Source organism: Thermobia domestica, chromosome 5, assembly GCF_964235325.1.
Source record: "Thermobia domestica chromosome 5, izTheDome1.hap1.1, whole genome shotgun sequence".
Classification (NCBI taxonomy): Eukaryota; Metazoa; Arthropoda; class Insecta; order Zygentoma; family Lepismatidae; genus Thermobia; species Thermobia domestica.
The window spans coordinates 119318953-119342834 of record NC_137458.1 but is presented as its reverse complement, the minus strand read 5'-3'; the positions used below and the strand labels follow the sequence as shown (position 1 = coordinate 119342834).

At 35.4% G+C, this 23882-nt stretch overlaps 1 protein-coding gene across 1 annotated transcript in view; it reads right to left on the bottom strand.

Moving 5' to 3' along the window:
* LOC145686074 (serpin B3-like) overlaps window positions 1–23296 on the bottom strand; it is an 82803-nt gene extending 59507 nt beyond the window's left edge. Inside the window, exon 1 of the mRNA XM_081758990.1 lies at window positions 22827–23296. Within this exon, the coding sequence (XP_081615116.1) occupies window positions 22827–22848 (22 nt within the window). The 5' untranslated portion in view covers window positions 22849–23296. The remainder of the gene's footprint in view (window positions 1–22826) is intronic.
* Between the last annotated feature and the right edge of the window lie 586 nt (window positions 23297–23882).

Here is a 23882-nt window from a genome sequence, read left to right as displayed (position 1 = left end):
TTTCCCATTTTAAATAATTTGACACGCGTTTCAACGTTTTTTGATACTTTCGCGAATTATTATTATTATTATTATTATTATTATTATTATTATTATTATTATTATTATTATTATTATTATTATTATTATTATTAAATGCTCATATCTCGGGATCCCTTACAGTTAGAGACATGAAAGTTGGTTGTTTAATTTTTCATTTAAAATAATTAAACATGGAAAAAAAGAGGTCAAAAGAAAAGGTTACGGGATTGCAATTATTATAATAATATAAAAATATCTAAGAATCTTTAAAGGTTAGAAACATGAAATTTGGTGTATGGACTTCTCACTCAAAATAATCCAATACGTATTTCAGCGTTTTTGATATTTTACCTAGAAGGAAAGAAAAGGGATGGAAATTATTATTATTATTATTATTATTATTATTATTATTATTATTATTATTATTATTATTATTATTATTATTATTATTATTATTATTATTATTATTAAATGCTCATATCTCGGGATCCCTTACAGTTAGAGACATGAAAGTTGGTTGTTTAATTTTTCATTTAAAATAATTAAACATGTATTTGAACGTTTTTGACACTTAATGTAGAAGGAAAGAAAAAGAGGTGCGGGTGGTTCATTAAAATGCCTTTCGAGGTGTTTGGATTTCGTAACAGAGTTTTAGCTCAATCCAATTCTATATGATTGAAATGATAGCTCAATTCTATATTCTATATAATAGCTCAATTCTATATTCTATATAATAGCTCAATTCTACATTCTAAATGAGACGAAAGGAAGAACGCGAAATATTGTGTCACAATAGCACGTAGGGGCATTTGCTATACATATCGTGCGAGGCCGTATGTAGAGCAAATTGGCAATCTGGGAGCGAAGCTCTACCTAGGCGAAGGTTAGTATAATATAATTTTATTGTTAGTTTATTTTAATATAAGCATAGCTGTAATTATACTGTTTTTAAGAACTGCATTTAAGAAATTACCTAATAGAGCCAATTTCCTAGTCCTAGTCTGGTCTAATGCTTTTTTTCTTTACATACTCAATTATACCACTCCAATAGTGGTGTATTCGGAAAAATACCGTATACAGAGCATTTTCAACACTAAAAAGGTTAAAGACATGGCTATGATCCCGGATGGGTGCAGATCGACTTAGCGGCCTGGCACTACTATATACGCACCGAGACAAACGTAGATTACGATCGTGTCATCGACAGATTTGTCAGGAACAAGATAGGGCGTAGATTTGAGTTTGTGTTGTCACTTTCACAGAGATGGACTGCAAGGTGACTAAGGCCGTGGTGTGGTTTTGACCCGTAATTATTTTCAAGTCGTGGGTATTCCACAAAAATCATGAGTATGAGTCTAACCTTGAACTCCTTCTATGTATCTGGATCGCAAACAAGAGCAAGAAAGATGAACGAACTCGAAAAAGTGAAATTGCTTTTCTTAAATATTTAACTCTAACAAAAGGGCACAACAACAATCGTAAAAAATGTGTATATGATAGTTGTTTGTTTAACGTCCCACGGTTAAAGGAGACGTGGACTTACTGATTATAGTGGAATCCGAACCTCTTTTTTCGTTCAACTGTACCCCCACCGGGAATAGATCCCGGGATCACTCGCACCAAAGGCAAGCATGTTAGCCATTAGATCAAACCTTATTATATCTGAAATTAAAGAAAAACAACAAGTTTGTTTTTGTACTTTATTCTCCATTGGTGATTTTGTTTAAAAGTGAGAATTTTTCAAAATTAAATTTGAATTTTTTCAAATATCTGATATTGTCAAATAATATCGCCAGTCGGAATGTTAAAGGAAATATAGTTTGTGTGCAGTAATGAACGAAAACATCACTTTGGTATTACATTTCAGATCTTGTTTCCTTCATTTTGTTTTTTACTATTTATCATTATAATGGCTTATTTTGTGATTCTATATAATTGTAATTCATATTTTAATTCATGTAAAATTTATACACATTTCGTGCTAGATCATCTGACAAAATTTCTGTTGAGTTTGTGTAAGAGAAAGTTTAGTATTGATATTTTTGTTATTACATAATTTGCAATATTTTATTGAATAAATTGTGCATCTACCTTCGTAGTGATTTATATGGTTAGGGAGTACCTGCAATATATTATATTTATATAGGATTTCTTTATATGTTACTGGTGTAGTTTAACTTCAAACCGTCGCTCTGGGTTACTGTTAGTAGTACAGTACAAAGTTTAAATGCAGTGAGGATTAGTATTATGCATTAGAATGTGTATCCATTTCATTCTCCTGTACTCGATCTATGCCCTTAAGTGCGCAGGCTAGTTCTTTTAAGGCAAAACCCACAACATTCTTATTTCCGGGGAAAGCCACGAAATCCTGTTTCGGCAATCACTACCATGGATAATAATCACGGAACCACTAAGCATCCTTGGAGTTCAGTTTGATTTTTTTTTTCCAATTTTCAATTTGCTGAATTATATCTTATATAAACAGAATTGAAAGCAATATGTAAAGATTGCTCCCCTATATTTTGGCCCAGTTGGAACAATGTATGCCATACACTATTAAACATTATAATTAATTATTGTATTATTTTATTATACCAAGAAATTTACATAAAAATATCATGTCTTTTGTTATTTGATGACATTTTGTATTATTCTTTATTCATGTATATTTTTATCAATTTTTGCGTAGACCGAGTCTGTCTTTTTTTTTTATCTGTTGTCCCACAATTATTCAAAATATAAATGATTAGAGCAAATTGTACACTCTTTCGTTAAAATGAATGCCATCGTCAATACAGTATTATCTTTCGTGCAAGTATTGTCCAAGACAGCGCATTGATAGAGTGCGGTGACTAGTGAATCATGACACCGCCATGCCTCCGAAACGAAAGTGCGTATTTAAAGTAAATCTACAGAAAAAATATACTTTCATTTCTTAAAAAAAAAAAAAACTTACAAATTCGGAAATTTGGGTACCAAAATGGAATCTGGGAATCAAGTTTGCACCCCCCCCCCCTCCAGTCCCGCATTCATAAGCGTCCGATTCTTGCAAAAGAAAAATTCTGGTCACCATGAGGGTAAGATCATCTTGCAAGAATCGAACCGCCCCCCCCCCCCCAAACGATCCTTCTGGATCCGCTAGTGCCGGAAGTAGGCTTAAATCTTGCAAACGGTGCGAGATATTGAGAAAAAATAATCGAAAAAAATCTCCCCTTTATGATACCCCTTGCCGATTTTTTTTAATCAAGACGTCTTTCACTTGTGTCTGTAAAAGGACATGTACATATGTTGTGAGGAATGAGAAGGAGATTTATGCTCATATGCGAATGATGCGCTGTGTAGAGAGCGCAGGTTCAGCTAGTTCTTTTAAATTTACCTAGAATGCTTAATAATCTTATTCAAGTGGAAGTTATATTGGAAATTCTCCATGTGATTACACGTACGATATAGCTAAACCAATTTGTTTTTTTACATTACTAATACATGCATAAACATTGATTTAAACAATTACGCAGCATATAGTAGACCCTATATATTTAACGACTTTCTCTTTAAGTTACGGAAATTCATACAGAAAATAGGCTCTGTTTAAGATAATTACATTAATCCATCATTGCAAGGTTGAAAATAAATAATCTCTGAAAACATATAGTAAGACGACTACATTCGAAAGATGATAGCCTTTCCGGAGTTTTTCAATCATATTCCAGACACAAATGACAAGGAATATATCTAATGGAAGCAGTAGCATAGCTAGGGGGCTCAAGCCTCCCCCTTTAGTATACTGAAACAGAAAATCATTTTGCTTACACGCAACATTTTTCATTTATGATCAGAACGTTATGATGTATTTCTAACAATTTGTCACATAAAACAAGTACTGTACAGTCATTTTTCTGAAGCTGTATATACGATCTCAGCAAATTAGCTGTATGCTGTATTCTTCACCTTTTTGAACTCTTACCTAGTAGTATTTAAAAGTTCATCATCTGCAGGTCCGAATAGAAAACACTAAAAAGGAAGAAGATATTTACGCATACATGTATTTGCATACACATATATATAGTATGTTGATAGTATGTCGGAAAAATAACGGAACTTTCTGAATTAAACAAAATGAATTAGGTATTTTACGAATTAGGGGAGAACTGTAGTTGTTTTTATTCAAAATACATCCCTTCCGCATCAACATACCGTTGGGCACGTTCAACCAATGCTATCATAGAGTTTTTAATGTGGTTTTTCGAAATCGCCTCAAATGACTCTCGTTACGGCAGACAGGACGTGTGTAACATTGTCAAAAAATGTTCCTTTAATGGCCAATTTTGATTTTGGGAATAGGAAATGGTCACGGCGATAAATCAGGCGAATAAGGAGGATATGAAAGCACATAGGTTGGTTTTTTAGCAAAAAAGTCTTGAATTGCAAAGGTTATGTGACATGGTGCATTGTCATGTAATAAAGACCAACTGTCTAGCGCTCGATAGTCGGGCCTCATGTGAATGATTCACTTCTACAAATGCTCCATATCACCCAGATAATATTCATCATTAACAGTTTGATCCTGTTGAACGAATTCCTGAAGTATAATACCTTTGAAATTGTAAAAAAAAAATCAACTTTGTCTTCTAGCGTGTCTTTTGAAAACGCAATTTTTTAGCTTTCGTAGAAACTAGGGACTTCCATGTAGCACTTTGGCGTTTCGTTTGCTGGTCGTACTTGACGCACCAGGTCTCATTACCAGTTACAATGGATTCAAGGAATGTTCTGTTTCGTCTGGCTGTTTTAATCAGGTACTTGCAATGTTCAACGCAACGAAGTTTTTGGTCGTCAGTTAAGGTGTGCGGAACAAATCGAGCACAGTACACAAATAAATAAATAAATTATTGTAATAAATTAAAAACTAACAAGTAAATCAAATTGGCAATGAACGGCATGTCTTTTTAACTATATAAAAGTTTGTTTTTTTTCTCGATTTTCGAGAGTTTACCCTCAAAAGCATGTTATTTTATTTAGCACTATGTGCTGTCTCAATTGACTAAGTTCATTTTTGGTGCAAGCGGTATCGAGTTCGATTCCCAATGGGAACATTTGGTCGAAAAAGTGTAACAGCATTTTCAGGACAGCCATGTTGACTGATGTTTTTAATGGGATTTCCTCATTCACGCCAGGCAAATGCTGGGATGGTTTCTAACATAATGCTCACGGGCAGTGAGGTAGCCGAAGGACGTCATCCCTCATACGTGACGGGCTAACATGATCATAGATGCCGAAATCTCAGAAATCTAATTCTTAATCCTAACACTGGTTGAGAGTAAGACCCATCTTTACACAGCATTAGCGTCAATTATCCATTTTGCTGGGTTAAAATAAGAAAAAATAGCAATATGTTCCGTTAGTCAGTCACTTTTTATTATTACTCAAGCGCTCTCGATATCGGTCATTTTCGATCATTTATATATACATCCCTCTCCCTAACCCCCAAGTTGCGGGGCTGAATTTGTATTTACACAGCATTGGAAGTGTCACTGTTCATCTCAGCGACACTGAAAACTATGGATTTGGCACTAATATCGGACATTTTCGATCATTTTTATACCTATATATATCCCTAACATAAGCTGCACTGTCAAAGGAAATCATCAAAACTGGCCCAGGCCCGAACCTCATCGATGTTGAAAATTTGATCGAGATCGGTCCTATGATTCAAGAGTTATTAAGCCGCAAACATAGTCACTTTCATTTTTATTTATTTTTTATTTCTCTCCCCTTTCTTCCCCTAAGTTGCACCGTCAAAATGAAACGATAAAAACCATCCTAGGCCCGAACCTCATCGATGTTGAAAATTTGATCGAGATTGGTCGGGTGGTTCACGAGTTACTAGGTAACAAACATAGTCATAATAAAAGAAAGAAAGAAAACTTACCTATCATTTCATTCGAATAGGTGTTGTGATTATCGTACAGCATCAACTTTTAAGTTTACAAAAACAAATTGCTTCTCTCGAAAACTACACATGAGGATTTATATACTTTGTTCAATTCATTGAGATCGATTGATTGGTAATGTCTCACCTTTCCATAGTTGTTCTCGTTAAATGCTAATAATGTAGCTCAGTTACCATTATTTGATGTATTTAACGTACAAAATTAAATTCTGAAGCTTTTCCTTTATATCTGCTTTATGTATTTTTCTCGTACAGACAGGTTGTTCACCATTTTACTGTAGTGGTTCTGGGTTGGTAGCCATGGCCTTGGCCTCATTGACTGATTCAAGTAAGGTAGAAAACTGCAGTGGTTCTTGATAACCATGTCGCAACCAAGAGTAAAAGTGATGCGTATATGCATGGGATTAAGAAAAAAGAGGATGCGTTAATAGCTACATCTTATTTTATTTCGTGACATGCTGTGTCCTCGTGGCGGTAGGTTAATGTGGATGTTAAATTTCCCATGAGATGTCTTTGGCGTTCTTTTATCCTTTCTATTTAATTATTGTTTATCCGTGGCTCACCATAACATTGTACAGCCTCACTCGGATTTTGCTTTTTTATGGTTTGAATACCGGATGTTAGGTAGTGAGAAATTATCTTTAATTATGATTGCAATAAGGTAGTCTTCAAATGTCTCCAGATGGCATGAAGACAGAGGAAACTCACTACAAGATTAAAAAAAAAAAAAAAAATCAGAATGTAACACTTGCCTTCTACACAGATGCAGTACATCAGCTCCAAAGTAATTACCACACTTATTACCTGGACAATAAACTGAAATTAATATACAGGGTGTTTCAAAACAATACGGACAACGTTTGGGAGATGATTCCTCACACCAAAGTAAGACAAAAAGTATAGACCAACCTGGGTGCAGAAATCCGTCATTTTGCAGTTATAGGCTGCCAAAAACATGAAACAAAATAGGCTTTAAAGGACCATAGATCCAATACTATGGGACGATTGGGACCTACCGTGGTCAGGTCAAAATTTCACTTAGGAACTAGTATGTGCCCTATCCAAATTCCATGTTTCAGAATCCTGTGGTACTACCGTAGCAATTTTCATAGGGGAAATTGGTTAGTACTTCAAACTATATGTCAGTAGCCAAAAGAAAAAACGTCATTCGTAAAAATTGTTGCTTGATTACCGCAGAATTCTGAAACGTGTATTTTTGGATAGCGCACATATTACTTCCTAAGTGAAGTCTTGGCTCGACCACGATAAGTCCCATAGTATTGGAACTATAAACCTATAAAGTCCATTTTTAAAAAATTTTGGAAGCCTATAACTCCGAAATGGTGGATTTTCGCACCCAAATTGGTCTATACTTTTTATCTTATCTTGGTATCAAGAATCACCTCCCAAATATTGTCGATGTTTTCTGAAACACCCTGTATATTTTAAGATCGTTATACTAATTTAACTTCAGAGCTCTTTCGTGGCTAAGAGGTTAGCGTACGAGCCTTTGGCGTGGGAGACCCGGGTTCGATTCCCGGCGGGAGCTCATGTGGTTCGGATTCCACGTTAATCAGTAGGTCCACGTCTCATATAGCCTCGCTCCTGAAAGGGACGCTAAACTAAAAATCAACTCAATTTATTTAACTTCAATTAATTCCACTATTTTGAAGACAGATGAACAATCGTCCACTATATTGAATTCAAACAACAACAGGCGAGAAGAAAGTATGGTGACCGTGAAGAAAAGAATCTAATTTGATATTTAAACGACTCACACTTTTCTAGCCTCTATAATGCCCCAAAAGTGATTTTTGGATGACTATCCATCTGCTTATCTGTTAGACTGTATGTACACTCGTCTAAAACCCATACACAGGAGAAACTGATGATGTTAAAACAACCCAATTTTACCATACACCAGTTGGCCCACCATGGTTACCATTTTAGCGTGTTATTTGAACGCCAAGGGTGCGGTGTTGTGCGTAACACAGACCTGACGATACCGATTTGACATAGAGACGGTGCTCAGAGTGTAGTAATAACACAGCGGCCGTATTACAGAAATAGGTGAATGAACGAAGGAATGGAGAAATGGGAACAGAGCCACGTCGACCTTTCCAAATATACACTATGTGTCATTAGTGACATCCCAACTACCATGGTGAACGCAGGCAATTGAAATACTAATACTCGTATTCATAATCGTCATAGGTACTATGTTATTATTGGCATGTCATTTGCTGCAACTGAGAAGCTTCCATACACCATGGTTTTCCACTAACCTCTTCCTCTTCACTTACGATTTTTATGTTTCCTCCTTCGCCACTCTCTCTTTCCCCTTGCCATCATATCCTCTAGCATGTCTCTCATGATACAGTTCCTACTTAGCCGATGTCCAAACCAGTTTCTCTTTCTCTTCTCAATTGTATCTAAAATTGTTATTTTCTCTCCCATCATTTCTAAAATCTTCTAATTCATTTTCCTCTCAACCAAGTTGATTCCCTCCATTCTGTTCGACACCCACATTTTGAAAGGTCCCAGTCATTTTTAACCATTTTTGCGTAATATCTATGTTTTTGACTTATACAGTACAATACTCGACACGAAGCACTTTATGAGTCTTTTTTCTCAACTTTTTATTTAAGGTCCCACAAAATAGTATTTTCTTCGTCCTAAAGGCTTCTTTCGCGATTTCTATCTTTGCGTTTATTTTACGTTCATACTTCATATCATCACTTATAATATTACCCAAGTATCGAAAACTAGTCACTTGTTCTATTTTATGCCTTCCTACTTCTATATTTGACATCAAGTACTTCGTTAGAGTCATCATGGCTTTAGTCTTTATAACATTTATTTTCATCCCATATTCTTCACAGTCCTTCCTCAAGTTTCCTAATATCTTATTGAGTTTCTTTTCAAATTCTGTAGCAAGTACCATATCATCTGCAAACCATATACACCTATTCATTATAGCCCCTACCGAAATGCCGTCTTTATTATATACGCTTTATTATATGGTAACTTGGAGAGAAGTCCTTGATGTTAGATCGTATCACAAGTCTTCTCCAAATCAAAGAGTGCCAAACAAGATGCTTTTGCTGTATTGTAATGATTAGTAATATAGTTGAGAAGGCGCATAAATTAATCATTGATGCTGAGTTGTGGGCGAAATCCTGCTTGGTGATGTGGTAAGAGATTATAACGTGATAGATGTAGATGAAGAATTTGTGCGATTTCCTTTGTATGAAGCCTTTGCGGTGAAAACTGGAATGGGCTGAATTGGACAGTAAGAGAAAACATTATCGGGAAGTTACTGTTGCTTAAGAAACATGTTCACTTAAGGTCTTTTTCACCAAGTAGGTATATAGCCGATGCATAGGATAAAAATATAAATGAGGGATACATAAATGCTTGGATGAAGTTTCATTGACAACGAAAATATTGACCTTTTCCTCGTGTAGAAGTTGCTCAAAAACAATTTTATGAGTGAATATTGAGAAATAAGAATATGAGAGCCATAATAGAGGCCATAGTCAAGATGAATTTAAACTGCAATCGTCAGTGGGTTTACATGGAGGTGTACGTACAAGTCATTGTAAGTGGAATGGAAGTTGAGATGGAAAAGAATGCGAAGTGCGTGTTGAACATGCTCTACCATTAATGCCCATGCAAAGGATGGACGTTCTGAAATGTCAAAGTGACGAGTGGTAATAATTCAAGAGTTCTATGTAATAGGGGCATATAACGGGAAACCATTTTTTCAGAAAATTGCGTGTAAACATTCTAAACATAGATATATCTTTTATTTAAAGTTTTTACATGTGCACCATACAAGAGAACCATAGATTTATTCTTTTTCTTCTACTAAATTCAAAGAAACTAACAATTTGTTTCATTATAACATAAATATGAATGTTTAAAAAAGTTTTTATATGCCCTTTTTAGGGAGAACAACTTCGTAGGATTCTCGTGTATATGTATCACAGCAATCGTATGATACACTTTGTGAAACTGAATAAAGAGAAATAAGTGCAAAGTAAGGAACACAGATAAAGTAAACATACGAGTAACAATATGTATGTAACAATAATACATACATACAATATGTATGTAACGTTACGTACAATATGTATGTAACATAATAGTAGGTCTAGTCCATGTATTACGTAGAAACTGGACATATAACAATTCTAGGCACTGGAAACAGTCTATGCATTATGTACAGCTGGTAAATTCTACTCATGAAGATCATTCTCTGCGTCCCTGGTGTCTGACTTGACGGAACACTTCCTCGTACCAAACAAGAGCATCTGGATCCAAAAAGCGGACGAACTCTGTGTGTCTCGTTCATTAGCTGGGTTCAGCTGAGGTAATTGACTTCCAAGCATAGTATCTACAAGATTTACGTCACAGTTCGATCGAGTAAAGTACTTAATCGGCATGTACGCAGCAGTATATGCATCAACAGCTAGAATACCACCTGATGGTTTGAAACAAAGCCGTACATAGGACTGAACCTTCAAAGGATGTAGAGTTGCTGATGGTTTACTTTTCATTATGGTTGTGAATCCATCGTTCCACTGTTTGACAACAGGTGTCCCATGTTTTACCATAAAAGGGCGGGCGTGTTTTCGAATTGCTTTCAGCACTTCTACGTACTTGCCAAGGGTAAGCACTTTTTCATCCTTGGCCATTTTCAGGAGGCATATACCAACATTCCTATCATACTAGTTGAAAGAATGATTTCTGAGAAGAAATATATGTTTCCCTGTAACAGCAAATTTCATGATAATTCATTAGCAAAATGCTTCCATGAGCATATTTGTCTCTTCTGTTTCTTGGAATTATATCGAATTCGTCCTAGCACATTGCGACATGTTCAACGCTGTTCAAACAACTAACTCATCAACATAACTGCAGGAGATACTCGCTTTCGTCTCACGATGATCTCAATTCCTTCACTGTAGCAACATCAAGACTTATGATATCGGAATAAAATTTTGCAGGTTTATAGAATTAATACCAAAGAATTTAAAAATGCAATCTCCCTAAAAAGAGTCTATGCCGGTATGGGCCCCTATTACGTAGAACTTCTGAATTGATAAATGGAGACAAACCGGTTTGATTCCAATGGTATGTTGACAGTTTGGTTCTGGGCGTCATGAGTACGTAACGATTCTATTAGTTTTGATTTGTTTGTTTTTTTTTTTTTTTTCGGAGAAGGCCGAGATTTATAGCTGTAGGTCGAATGAGATCGTTCGTGGCAAGTATTTACAAGTAGGAGCATGCTGAAAGTTGGGACAACTGCGAGTTGAATTACGGCCAATGCAACAGCCGCATTTGAGTTGGTTCGTGCAACGATCAGTGGAGTAAGTGCTGTATTGCTGGCATCTTTCTCATCTAGGAGGAAATACCGAGGGTGATCATAAAGGTTTGACACGATGTCTCTTTTTAAAGATGTAAACGCGTTATAAAGAAGATCGTGAATAGTTTCTTGTGAAGATGTCAAGATTCGAACCATGAAGTAGGTCCCTGATTATTGCGAATGCAGATGCATTTTTTGAAGGAGTAGGCTTCTTTGTGTAATTCGTCTTCACTGTCTGCAAAGATTATTATCGATGGATCGACCTCGCGGACCACTACAGACACTGTAGGTGGTTGGCGTGGAGGTGGACATTGTTTGCACACCTACTACTAGTTACCGAAGTAGTTGTATTCTGACCAAAGATTTCAAAACTATTCTTATCTCGGACAGTGGTAGCGAAGTTTGCTGATGGTAATTTGATTTTAAAGCCGTTCTTAGTTTCTACTATTTGAAATATCTCTGATCGAGGAAGATTTTTTTTAAAAAAATTGTTGGAGAAGCAGTTTCGAATTCCAATCATAATTCCGATCATAATTTTGAAGGAGGAAATTGTAAGTTTCTAGTCGTGGCTTTGGAGGCTGCAGGGGAGGAAAATCCTCATCGATGATAAGACGATCATCTTCTAAACTAGAGATGGTATGAGCGATGTTTCTTAGAAGGTGGTGAGTGTGACGACGGCCCCGTGCTACTAAGTGGTGATCTTCATGATGTTCTGATCTTTTCTCAATGTTTGACTTTTCTTTCGCGTCTTCTGCTTCTGTATCTTCGCAAAACCAGTAAGAGGTTCCTGGAGGAGATTGTCTAGTATCATAGCTGGGAACCATAAGCTACGATCAGAATGTTTGTAGTTCACCACAGAACAGAGATAATAAATGAAAAGAGACTATGATAATATGATGTGATGAAAAAAATTACACAATAATAATGTACTTCAGTAGGCTTCCACTTGGGTGAAAACCTCGATCACTTGTAACCTCTCGCCCAAAACAGTATCGATCCCCGTGCGTTTACACGTGTGCAAAGAACACAGCCTAGAGTCGACAATACGCGTACAAGAGCTGTACTGCGCCAGCTGGGAAAGTATAGTGCACATTGCCTTGCATGGATATAATAGATATCTAAGTGCATGAAATTAATAATATGTATTGGATTTTATTTTTAGCTATAAGCAAAGTTTTATGTGGTATATTTGACATTTGTACCAAGTAACGAATAATGTATTATATTTCCCGTAATCCTTCCGAAAATATTGATGTGAGCGTATGAATTTTGTGACAATATTTCCCTGAATATACGTGCTGTCATCTGTTGTTCCTTTGATCACAATGTTACTCTTCATCGCCTACTATATTTCGTTTCTCGTAATCACCTATAACTAATGTATGCCACAATTTATTATCCCTCACAAGAGTTGTGTTCGTTTAATAAGGAATAAATTGTTTTTAAGCAAAGTAGTTGCCTGACAATTATATATAGAGTGGACCATATATCTTGATCCGTCCTTCTAATGTTAAACTTATGAACAAAGAAAGGTGAAATTTTGCAGCACCCAAATATCGCCAAGAGGACATTTTTAACATACTCTGTGATACCACAACGTTAATAGTGTTGCCACCCTAACCTAAAATTATATTTTAAAAATAGCACGTCAGGTTATTATACACTAATGTTACGTTTATTATTCAGTGTTGCAAACTATGGACGTTACAGTATCAGAAACATCCTAGTTTTGGTAGCCTCTACAGCAATAATAACGCAAGTGAGACAGACGAAGCAACAGCGTACGAAGTATTTTAGTTTCTAATAATACTATGATCGTGATACGACGGATTTCGAATGAATACAAGCAAAGTTAAAAGGGCTTGAAAATTTGAATTTTCTCAAAAGACTTTTAGAAGACTTCTCTCTCTCTCTCTCTCTCTCTCTCTCTCTTTCCCCGTCTTCATGATTTTAGAAATCAAAAGGTTTATTTACGGCCAGAGAAACAAAAAAGTTGGCAATTGGATCGCACTTTGTGATATACCTTTCTCAAATCCTTTCACCTTCTCCTAGGCCGTGTCCAAAAGCGCATAGTGCACACTTGGAGGATGCACACTCGAAGTCTACAAATGGAGTGCATACTAAATAGTGTACACTTCGTCAAATTAGCTTTTGATCCACACTTGTTTACAGCGCCTCATCGTGGTGGAATGTTGAACATTGATAACAAAAGAAGTAAGAATCTCGAGTACTAGAAAAAATTAACATGCTTTTTTTTTTTTTTAAAGATGAATGATTTTCTAGTTATATTAAATATAAATATATCGTACAGATTGACAATATGGGATAACCATAAAATGACTTAAGAGTTTCTTTCATGTATGCCAAGAGGTTCAGCTTTGCCGTATCTGCAAATATTTATCAGCATAAAAACCACTAAACTATTGGCAATGTCCTATTTTATTAGGCATGCTTGCGAGAGGGAATATTTATTAATCCCCCGGAAGAAAAGTACCACTGGTGGTTAGGGTGCTGATGACACTGATGCAAAGTAGCCTTTATTGCAGGTGAAAGTAGGTAATTTGCAAGAGCGTTAGGACACCGAAGGTACCGAGGAGAGCGCTATTAACAATAATGTGGCTCATAACTACTTTCGGAGAGAGTTCATATTGGGTATAATTCCTTTATGTACGGTAGATACACAACAATGACACTATAATTGTCGTCGTTATACTCTATTGCTTCAGTTACAGGCATACTGATTAAACTATTTCTACCATATTGTGCTAATGTTGAAGTTCCTTATATGTTACCCTTTCTTTGTGAATATATAGATTTTACCCGTAAATCTTCAAAACAGTGCCTCAATATTCTTAATCTATACCAAAAGTTAACACTTATAAGGATGACAAGGAAAGAAGTGGTGGAGTTGAACAACATGAAGACCAAAATTTACAGAAAAAAGCTATTATGTCACTACGAAATACCAATTTATAAGGATCACGTGTACTCAAGGTTGATAACTCTAATTAAAATATGTTAAAAAATAAAAGATTACTATTTTATAAGCCCGCTTGAATGAGTTCTGTACATTGTATACACTTCAACATTTGCGTGCACTTCACTATGCTTTCGGCGTCCTATATCTTTCTTGAAATATACCCGCTGTGTCTCCTACATGCTTCCCACTACGAAAATGGTTACTCAGTAACGAAACAAATCGCCTCGTCCAAATATAATCCTAAAAAGCTACTATTAATCTAATAAGAATTTTATGAAAATTAAGAGACGGTTTTATGAAAAAATACAGTATGCAATGTAGTGGCTCTCATTGTTCAACTATACGGAAGGAATTATTTGTTCATAATCAATTCATAATGGGCACCGTAATGGGATTATATAAATTAAAAGGAAGGCAAGTCTTTACTTTGGCCATTTCATTCAATGAATCGTTCAATGAACCGATTCGTAACCAAGACTGAAAAGAACATCCCCTGCGAGCCTCTGACCTGCCTTCACTCGCTAACGCTCGCTCGGCAATAATATGTGTATTAAATATTAAACTTTGGTATAGAAAGGAACCTAGTTATTAACTTATATATATGAACTAAGAGGCAAGTTCTCAAAACCGGAACCAAAAGATTAAATCGCTGAATCGAAGAATCAAAAAAAAAAAAAAAAAAAAAAAAAAAAGTAAAGACTTACCAAGAGGAATTTGTGAAATCTTTGATAAATGTGGAGAAAGAATTTTTTTATCTGTATTTCATTTTTTGGCAGATGTCAAAAAAGCAAAATGTGTGGTAATTGGTATATTACAGTCTCTCAAGTGCAAGGAAATATGGTAGCTTTGAAAGGAATTTGTTTAGAATCAAAACTAGAAAATTAGGCCTATCTACCTACGAATTAATATTTGCAGCTGCAACTGTAGCTGTAGGTATAGATAAATGAATAAGCTAGGTATTCATTATTCTATGATAGAGTTTAACATTTTAATTCATACGCCATTAAAATTTGTCATTTACGTGCAAATAGCTCCATTACCGATAGTTATTTCAATTAAGCTACATAAACCATGTAATATTTAAACACAAATGAATTTATAGCATTATTAAAGAAACTATTTGGTTGCTTTCCCTATACTATTTTAAATTCCATTGCATATTCATAGAACACAACGTAAATACGTTTGTTATTTGCGTAACATTTTTATATTCCACTCGTAAAATCACTAATTTGTATATTTATCAAGTAAACTATTATTAGATCAGCCCACAAATATATTCACCTCAACAAAAATATTAAATATATGTCTTTTAAAATTTTATTAAGTCACTTTGACATTATTTTTGTTCCTACGACGAAGAACTCCCATCTTAAGTACGCAAGTGTGCTAACGTAGTGTACATCCTCGCACACTACGTACTATGCACTCGCAGACTTGTGAACTTGGACCTTTTGACGCACACTAGGTGACGTCAGTTCCGGAAATAAGCGTACTTCGAATGCACACTTGTATCTTTTGGACACGGCCTTAGTCTACTCAAAGGTCTCTTTTTTTTCAGGGGTGCACCCACGAGAAAGGAACCCACCAAACTTCCTAACTCAACATACATTTGTACTATACTTGTTTAGCAGGAAAATGATTGATGCAGAATGAACATGTGATTCTACACTTCATCTGTACTCTTTCTCTTATAAAAATAATCTAGCACTATCATATATATATATATATATATATATATATATATATATATATATATATATATATATATATATATATATATATATATATATATATAAGGGCGGATCCAAGGGAGGGCTACGGGGCTATAGCCCCCCCTCTTGACGCTCAGGTTTACACTGGATAAAATGGGCTTCAACTCTGCTTTACACTGGATAAAACGGCAAATTATGGTTTAGCCCCTCCCTTGATCATATCCTAGATCCGCCACTGTATATATATATATATTTTAATATAGGTAGAAGTATTTTACAATTACGTATCGGGTACAGAATAACACGCGTTCAATATTACATAGACTTAGTGGCTTGTAGTATTGGACACTACCCCAAAGCTTGGACTCCCTCCCCAATATAAAGTGCACGCCCGTTTTTCTCATAGATTTTCCAACTATAACTCCATCCACCGTGCATGTATTTCAATACGATTCGTTTTTTTTTTTTTTATGTCGTATACTATTGTGCAGTTTCGCATAGTAAGTTTTTTTTTTATTAAATTATGTATTCCTTGTAGTTTTTCACCAAATATCTTCCCCTAGAATTATGTTCTCATTTACTCTCGATCTTTGTCTTTCTCTGTGGCTAACTGACACATTCGCACAATATAAGGAGCAGACCCTGTTTCTATAAACTTTTGTTCGATATTAATCGTATAGAAGATTTTATTTACTGTGGTAACGAATGTTTTCCCTACAATGAATCTATTTTCTTGATTTACTCGTACCTATCCTTGTTATTTGCACACTGTCTGCAATTATTCAATTTATGTGACGATCAAAACACGTTGATAATATGGATACGGTAATATATGGCGTATTCAGTGCACAAGGAATCAAGTTCACTTTTTGGTCATTTTGGAGACATTTCGCCCTTAAGATCTCTACCTGAAGCTCCTTTTGAAGCTTAAAAGATTCATGTCCAAATATTGCAAGTAACTCTTAATGTGAAAAACAGTGTTGACTTTCCCATGCATCTCAGCGTTGTGAAAAATAGTTTTTACTTTCCTATGTGCTTAAGCGTTGTGGAAAAGAGTGTTAACTTTTCCATTTGTGAAAAGCATTGTTAACCTTTCCATGTACTTAATGTTGTGAAAAACAATGTTAATTTTTCCATGTAATTGCGCGTACTTACAAACTTTATGTCCCTTTCTCTCCCAACTTTGGTAATTGAACATAATTCCATTGTGCTCTTAATGCCCCATATACCCAAACGGAGTATCTATACAAGGAGAAACATGACAAAAGTTATAAAATATAAAGTGCTACCAACATTTCCGAGAATATATTCCGACCAAACCAATTGTAGAATGAACTCCTGGCATTAGTTGTCCCTTGGTATATATTTTGATTGACAGTTTGTCAAGTGGCATTGTTCTGAGCGAACCCTTTTCTTACTTTTTCCTGGTTACGTTACATTGTGTTCTGCAATGTCTCTGAATTTCGATGCAGCAAAAGTATCTGCATTAGATTTTGCTTCAAGCTAAAGAAAAGTGCAGCTGCACGCACCGAATACTGAAGGAATCCTTTGGTGAACAAGCACACGGATTCTGGAACCCTAATTGATGTCCATGAGATTTAAGAACATAGCATAAGTCACGATGCTTGATAATACCATCTGCTTACATTCTGACGTGACCCTTTCTAGCGTCCGATTGATATTACAGAACAGTTCTTTAAAGGTCTATCCTTGCATGCACTATAATCATATTCTCATCGTGACTGAAAAACTTCTACCTCTTTGCAGCGGGCGGGAAAAGAGGAAATAGGATGGAGCCTCCAAGTTATGTGGTGATGCACTCTGGACACGAATAAGGTAGAAGGGATTTGTTCTGCTTTTACTGAAAAAAGAAAAAAAACTGACTCATTGTTTCTAACTTGCGCAGTTCTGTATGGAAGTGAGTTATGCATCACTGATAAAACGAACATCATTTCAGGATCTCGATAGATCAATGTCTTTTTCCCAAATGGCGTAAGAACCGATGATGTCGAACTGTTGTGTACAAGGTTATTCCATGACATCCCTCATAAACACAAACACAGCAGTTTTTCTTGTAACAGCGGTGTTCGGAAGACGTGAAATGAGTGATAGGCCAATTACACGTGCGACCTCTCTGACACTGGTCTGTTTCAAACCGACTATTATGCTGCCAATATGTCTTGAGCCGTGGCAAAAATGCGAACTAAAGCTCACACCCTCGACACACCCACGCGTTGAGCCAATAAGGGTTGAGCTGTTGCTGAGCGAGAGAACCTTGCAGTCGTCTACGCTATTGCCAGATTTAAAAACAAGAAACTATCGTATAGAATTCGCACGTTCTGTACTGACCGCAAGATTCGCGTTCCGAAGTGCGGCAACATTGCTCTACGGATGACGAAAGAGAGTGGAATTCCTTCAGCCGATAGCAGCGCTTGGAAAGGAAGACTAAGTATCAAGACGATGTGGCATCTCTTTAGCAGATGAATCCTTCTCGCCATTTTCCAAAAGGCTATTTACTTTGCATTTCAGTATTGCACTGACAACGGCCTCTACCTATTTGACTGCCTCGAGGGTATTACATTCTTACTCATAGTCAGTATTATGATCTTTTAGTGATGTCCGCCTAAATTTGAAGCGAACTGGCTCTACTCTTTTAAATACTTAGGAACACACAAAATTTAAGAGTGATTTCTGAGCAAAATCATATTTTCTTCCACTATGTCGAATTCCTTTTAATCTCCCACTTACTATGTAGCCGTGGGCTCACTTTACCTAAGAGCTAAGGGAGGCGCGTATTTGATACATCCTCGTTTAATTCTTTCCCACTCTCGTTCACTCCTCAGATCTTATTTTCAAAACAAGATTTTAAATAGAAATATTTTAAATTTTAGAGACATTTTGATCAAATTTAATGATAACGAAATAGTATCTAAAGGAAATCTATCTTTCCTGATAGGCACTATTGATTCAGACTAGAAATTATACGAAAATGCTAATGTAATTATATGCTCAGAAGAAGAAAGGTTTTAGTCATGCATTGTAAAAATGAATTTAAATTTCGAGTGCCTTCTAAAAACAAATGTAAAGACTTATTATTACATTTCAATTTTTATAGAAAATGTGCAATGAGACAGAAAATGTCATTGCTTGAAATTTAGAAACCATCCAACAAAGGTGGCCTTGATTTTACTTGTGGGAGCAGAAAAATTTTCTGAAAAGGAGATTCTGATTAGCTTATCTGAGGTTAGCAGCAACAATTTTTGAAAACATTCCCCTTAATTTACTTCCTGGAGGTTCAAAAAACATGTTGCTGATTGAAATGAGCACCCTGGTTTCCTTGATAACCTCCAGTGGAGCCGCCAGTGATCATTCACGAAAGAAATTCTTGTCGAAACGCTTTCTTAAAAGTATATTCAAAAGACTTCTGAATTTGTATTTGCTAACTGTTACCTCCAACGGATCTCTAATAATGAAATCAATAGCCAATTATTTCAAGTACGGTCAAACATATTTAATACATAAATTATATTTATTCTAATATAAATTAAGTAAGAGTTTTGTGCCTACACACACACACACATTATCCCATTGATATATAGAATTTCTTTGCTCTTTTACGTAACAAAATATCACTTCACGAACGATAAATTGATTATTAACTTCGATACATGTCCTATTCAATTGGGCCGATCGGTCATGAAGAATCGATAATTTGGCATACACTTTCGCCTAATCTAACAGCTTTAGTTTGTTTCTCGGGATTGATAAAGTACATCATCATAGGTATTCTGCCTTTATTGGCAGGTCACTTGCCGCAGCTGAGAAGCTTCCATGCTCCACGGTCCTCCGCTAACCTTTTCGTCTTCACGTATGATCTTTCTGTTTTAATATCATCCATTAATTGTAGTCTCCTTCGCCCCCTCCCTCTCTTTCCCGCCACCATACCTTCTAGGACGTCCCTCATGATACAATCTCTTCTTAGGCAATGTCCCAACCAGTTTCTTTTCCTCTTCCTTATAATATCTAAAAGTGTTCTTTTCTCACCCACCATTTCTAACACTCTCATTCGTTTTCCGCTCTACCCAACTAATTCTTTCCATTCTTCTCCACACCCACATTTCGAAGGCTTCCAGTCGATTTTCGTCACCTTTACGTAATGTCCACGTTTCCGCCCCATACAATACAACACTCCACACGAAGCATTTTATGAGTCTTTTTCTCAACTCTTTATTCAAGGTCCCACAAAACAGACTTTTCTTCCTCCTAAAGGCTTCTTTCGCCATTCCTATCCTTGCTTTTATTTCACGTTCTCATTTCATGTCATTACTAAGAATACTACCCAGGTATCGAAAACTATTCACTTGTTCTATTTTCTCCCCTCCTACTTTTATATTTGACACAGACCCCTTCGTTCCAATCACCATGGCTTTTGTCTTTCTAACATTTATTTTCATCCCATATTCTTCAAAGCCCTTTCTCATTTTTTCTAACATTTTATTGATTTTCTTTTCAGGTTCTGCAAGAAGCGCCATATCGTCTGCAAATCTTATGCATCTAATCATTCTACCTCCTACCGAAATGCCATCATCATCATGTAGGCTCTTTTTCACTATCTCTTCTAGATAGACATTAAATAGTGTTGGCGAGAGGCAGCATCCTTGTCGAACTCCCCTTCCAATTGCACTCTCTTCCGTTAGATCTTCCCCAATCCTAACACTTACTTGTTGGTTCATGTATAAGTTTCTTATGAGTCTTCTATCTTATAAAGTACAGTATTGTTTAAAAAAAAAACTATCCCCCCATCTTTTTAAAAAGTGTTCTGACTTCTATTCATAAGCGAGGCAAATGTGAATCATCTTTAGCTATTAACGAGATCTTTATTTGAACCCAAAATACTGAACTAGTCTGTGTACGATTATGAGACTACATTCTTTTAAAATAACAGTGGGTAGCCAGGGTTTTGTGAACAAGATTGTAGATGCCTAAAGTCAATGATACTAGAAGTTACACCGATTAATGAAAATATACAGCAGAATATTGTTCATGTACTAAGATATTTTGAGAGCACTCAGAATCAGTGTTTCTTCTTGGCATACCTCTAGGAGGAAGGGAGCTTTGCTAATGGCAGTTAGCTAGCCGCTCTCCGGAGCCATAAATAAATAAATAAATTGTAATTATATCACTCTTGTGCAGGACATGTCTTTTAGTAAATACTGTCCCAGTGCAGTCTCCTCATATTTTGATTTTTTCCCCTTCCCCTGGACACCATTTTCTGAAAGAAAGCCTACTCGAAATGGTGTTTGGTAAAGAAGATACGAAATCATCAAAGACAAAGATCACCAAATTTTGAAATTAATTAGCTAATACTCGTAACTTTAAAAAAAAAATCCACAGTAGAAAAGTTATGTGCTAGTAAAGAAATGTTTTCGAATAGAATAGTCAAATGGCGGGGCATTAATTTTCATAATCAATTTATTATTTACGATAGAAAGTTGATCAAACATGCTCACGTTTCAGAACAAACATAGCGCAAATGATTAATATAAAATATATTTGCAAAATTGAAATAATTTACAATATGTACAAATTTTGCAAAATTTTGCAAATGTAAAAATATTTGCCAAATGGGACAAAAGGGATGCCAAAATTTCGATCTTAATAACTCCTTTTTCTGAATTGCACACACGTTCAAACTCAAGCACTATCCGGCAGAAATGAAACATTCGGACTGTATATTCAATTCAAAAAGTTGGTAATGTATCATTGCTAACTTTACTTCAAGTTGGGTGGAACATTTATTTTTCTAATAATTTCATTATTTCAGATAGGAAATTAATAAACTCGGCCGCATTTTAAAATACCGTACACGGTATGCATAAAATTATCCTCAAAATTGTTCATATTTTCTAAATGTATCGACCCATTTGACGTCATAATTATCATGTTCAAATTGCGCAGTTCAAGTTTCACGGCCAACTTGTTGGCAATTTTAGAGTGGCTAGTGTCCAAGGAATTTGAAGACTTAGTGAAGCATCCAATATTCTATGGAATAACTTAGAGTATATTATTAATACTTAGTTGCTCTGTTCTTGAAGTAAACAATGGAAAAAGAAAATATTACCCTGGGCCTTACTAAGTTTACTATACCGGCATTGAACATATGTAACTAGATGAAAGGTAATAAAACAAATTATACAAAACGATCGAACGTGAATTCAAACCTGAATTTCCAAATTACGAAGCAAGTATGTCACATTCGATTACATCTTTTCGAAACAAATATTTTCATAAAGTATTATCAATAATTTATGTTACCAGTAGTTCACAGGATCGCTTTGTCAGGACTATTATCGTTTGTTAGTTTAGAAAGAAATTTTAAGTTACCGCACGTTGAAGACTTAATTAGACAGCACGTAAGAGCAAATCGTGGACTCAAAGAAGCAAGCAAAAACATGAACTGCCTTCAACCATACCATGTCTTCATTTCAACTTTTTATTTGTTTATTGTGGTCCTGTGTTCATATCTATCGATCCTCACTGTTTTCAGACCTCCCAAGTTAAAAGATGGAAAGCAAAGTACATTTCTCAGGCTGCAGATACAATAGAAGGTTGTTTGTTGGTTTCTAATGCCGTAGGTGGTAAATCGTATAAAGGTTTCCAGAAGTGTGACATCTTCATTTACGTGAAACTCATGCTTAGGAAAACGCCACAAAAATAATTCTGCTTATTCACTGCAACATCACACAGAATATAAGTAGTTATTTACATATGCAAGAAAAGATTAACACTTACCGAACATAATGCTAGTCCCCATGTTATCAGATTAATTCTTCTTGTTAAACAACAATCAACACTCCAAAGTGAAGCTTTTAAAAAAAATCTTTTTATTTTTATAAATCTTCCAGGAACTATACAACATACACTGTTAACATCATTGTAAAGAAGACTTGTTTTGTGTTTGTGACGTCATAATTTGTTGCAGTCACGTGATGTCTTTTGAGATTTCCGCTTGGATGGGCATCAACCTTGGAAACTCACTCCAGCAAACAGCAAGAAACCAACAGACAAGACAACAAATCTGCAGAAGCAGAGGAAGAAGAAGAAGAAGAGGAAAACTCACTTTTCAGGAATTGCAACATCCGCACTGACTCGTATCTTGCAACTGAGTTCTCACTTTTTTTTTATTTTATTAGTTCCAAAAGTCTAAAAACAATGGTACCCACGGTGAAGTCAAGTTGGATAATTTAACTTAATTTAATACACAAACCATAAAAATTTCATATATTTCGTATTAAAAAACAATAAAAGCTTCCATGTTACTGATAAAGGGGGAAGAGAGATTGCAGACTGTGTCGTACATATAGTGTTCAGTGTGTATATTTCATGTCCCTGAATATTTGAAAGAAGAAATCAAAGTCCAGTAGATATTCACTGTTTAGGAGGATGTCCAAATATAGAGATAACAACTGAATGTTTATCGTCACTTGAATCGAAATATCGAATAAGCATATATAGAACTGTGCTTATTTTATATTATATGTTATGAACATATAACGTTTAAAGTAACCATATGATAGACCTTTAAGAACAGACAATTTTGGATTACACAAAAAAAGATTTGTACAACTCGATAAATCTTTTAATCGCAGAGGAAGATAATACATACTGATTTCTGCAACTAAACTTTTGTAGTATCATTTACGGAAATATTAAGTTTCTTTCCTTCGCGCTTAGAGCTGGATGTGTTATATTTTCTTGGAAATTGATTATTATGGCAATATTAATATGAACAAATGAAGACTTTGGGGCAAAAACCCGTCAAGTTCAAAAAGTGAAAGTGTAAAGGAG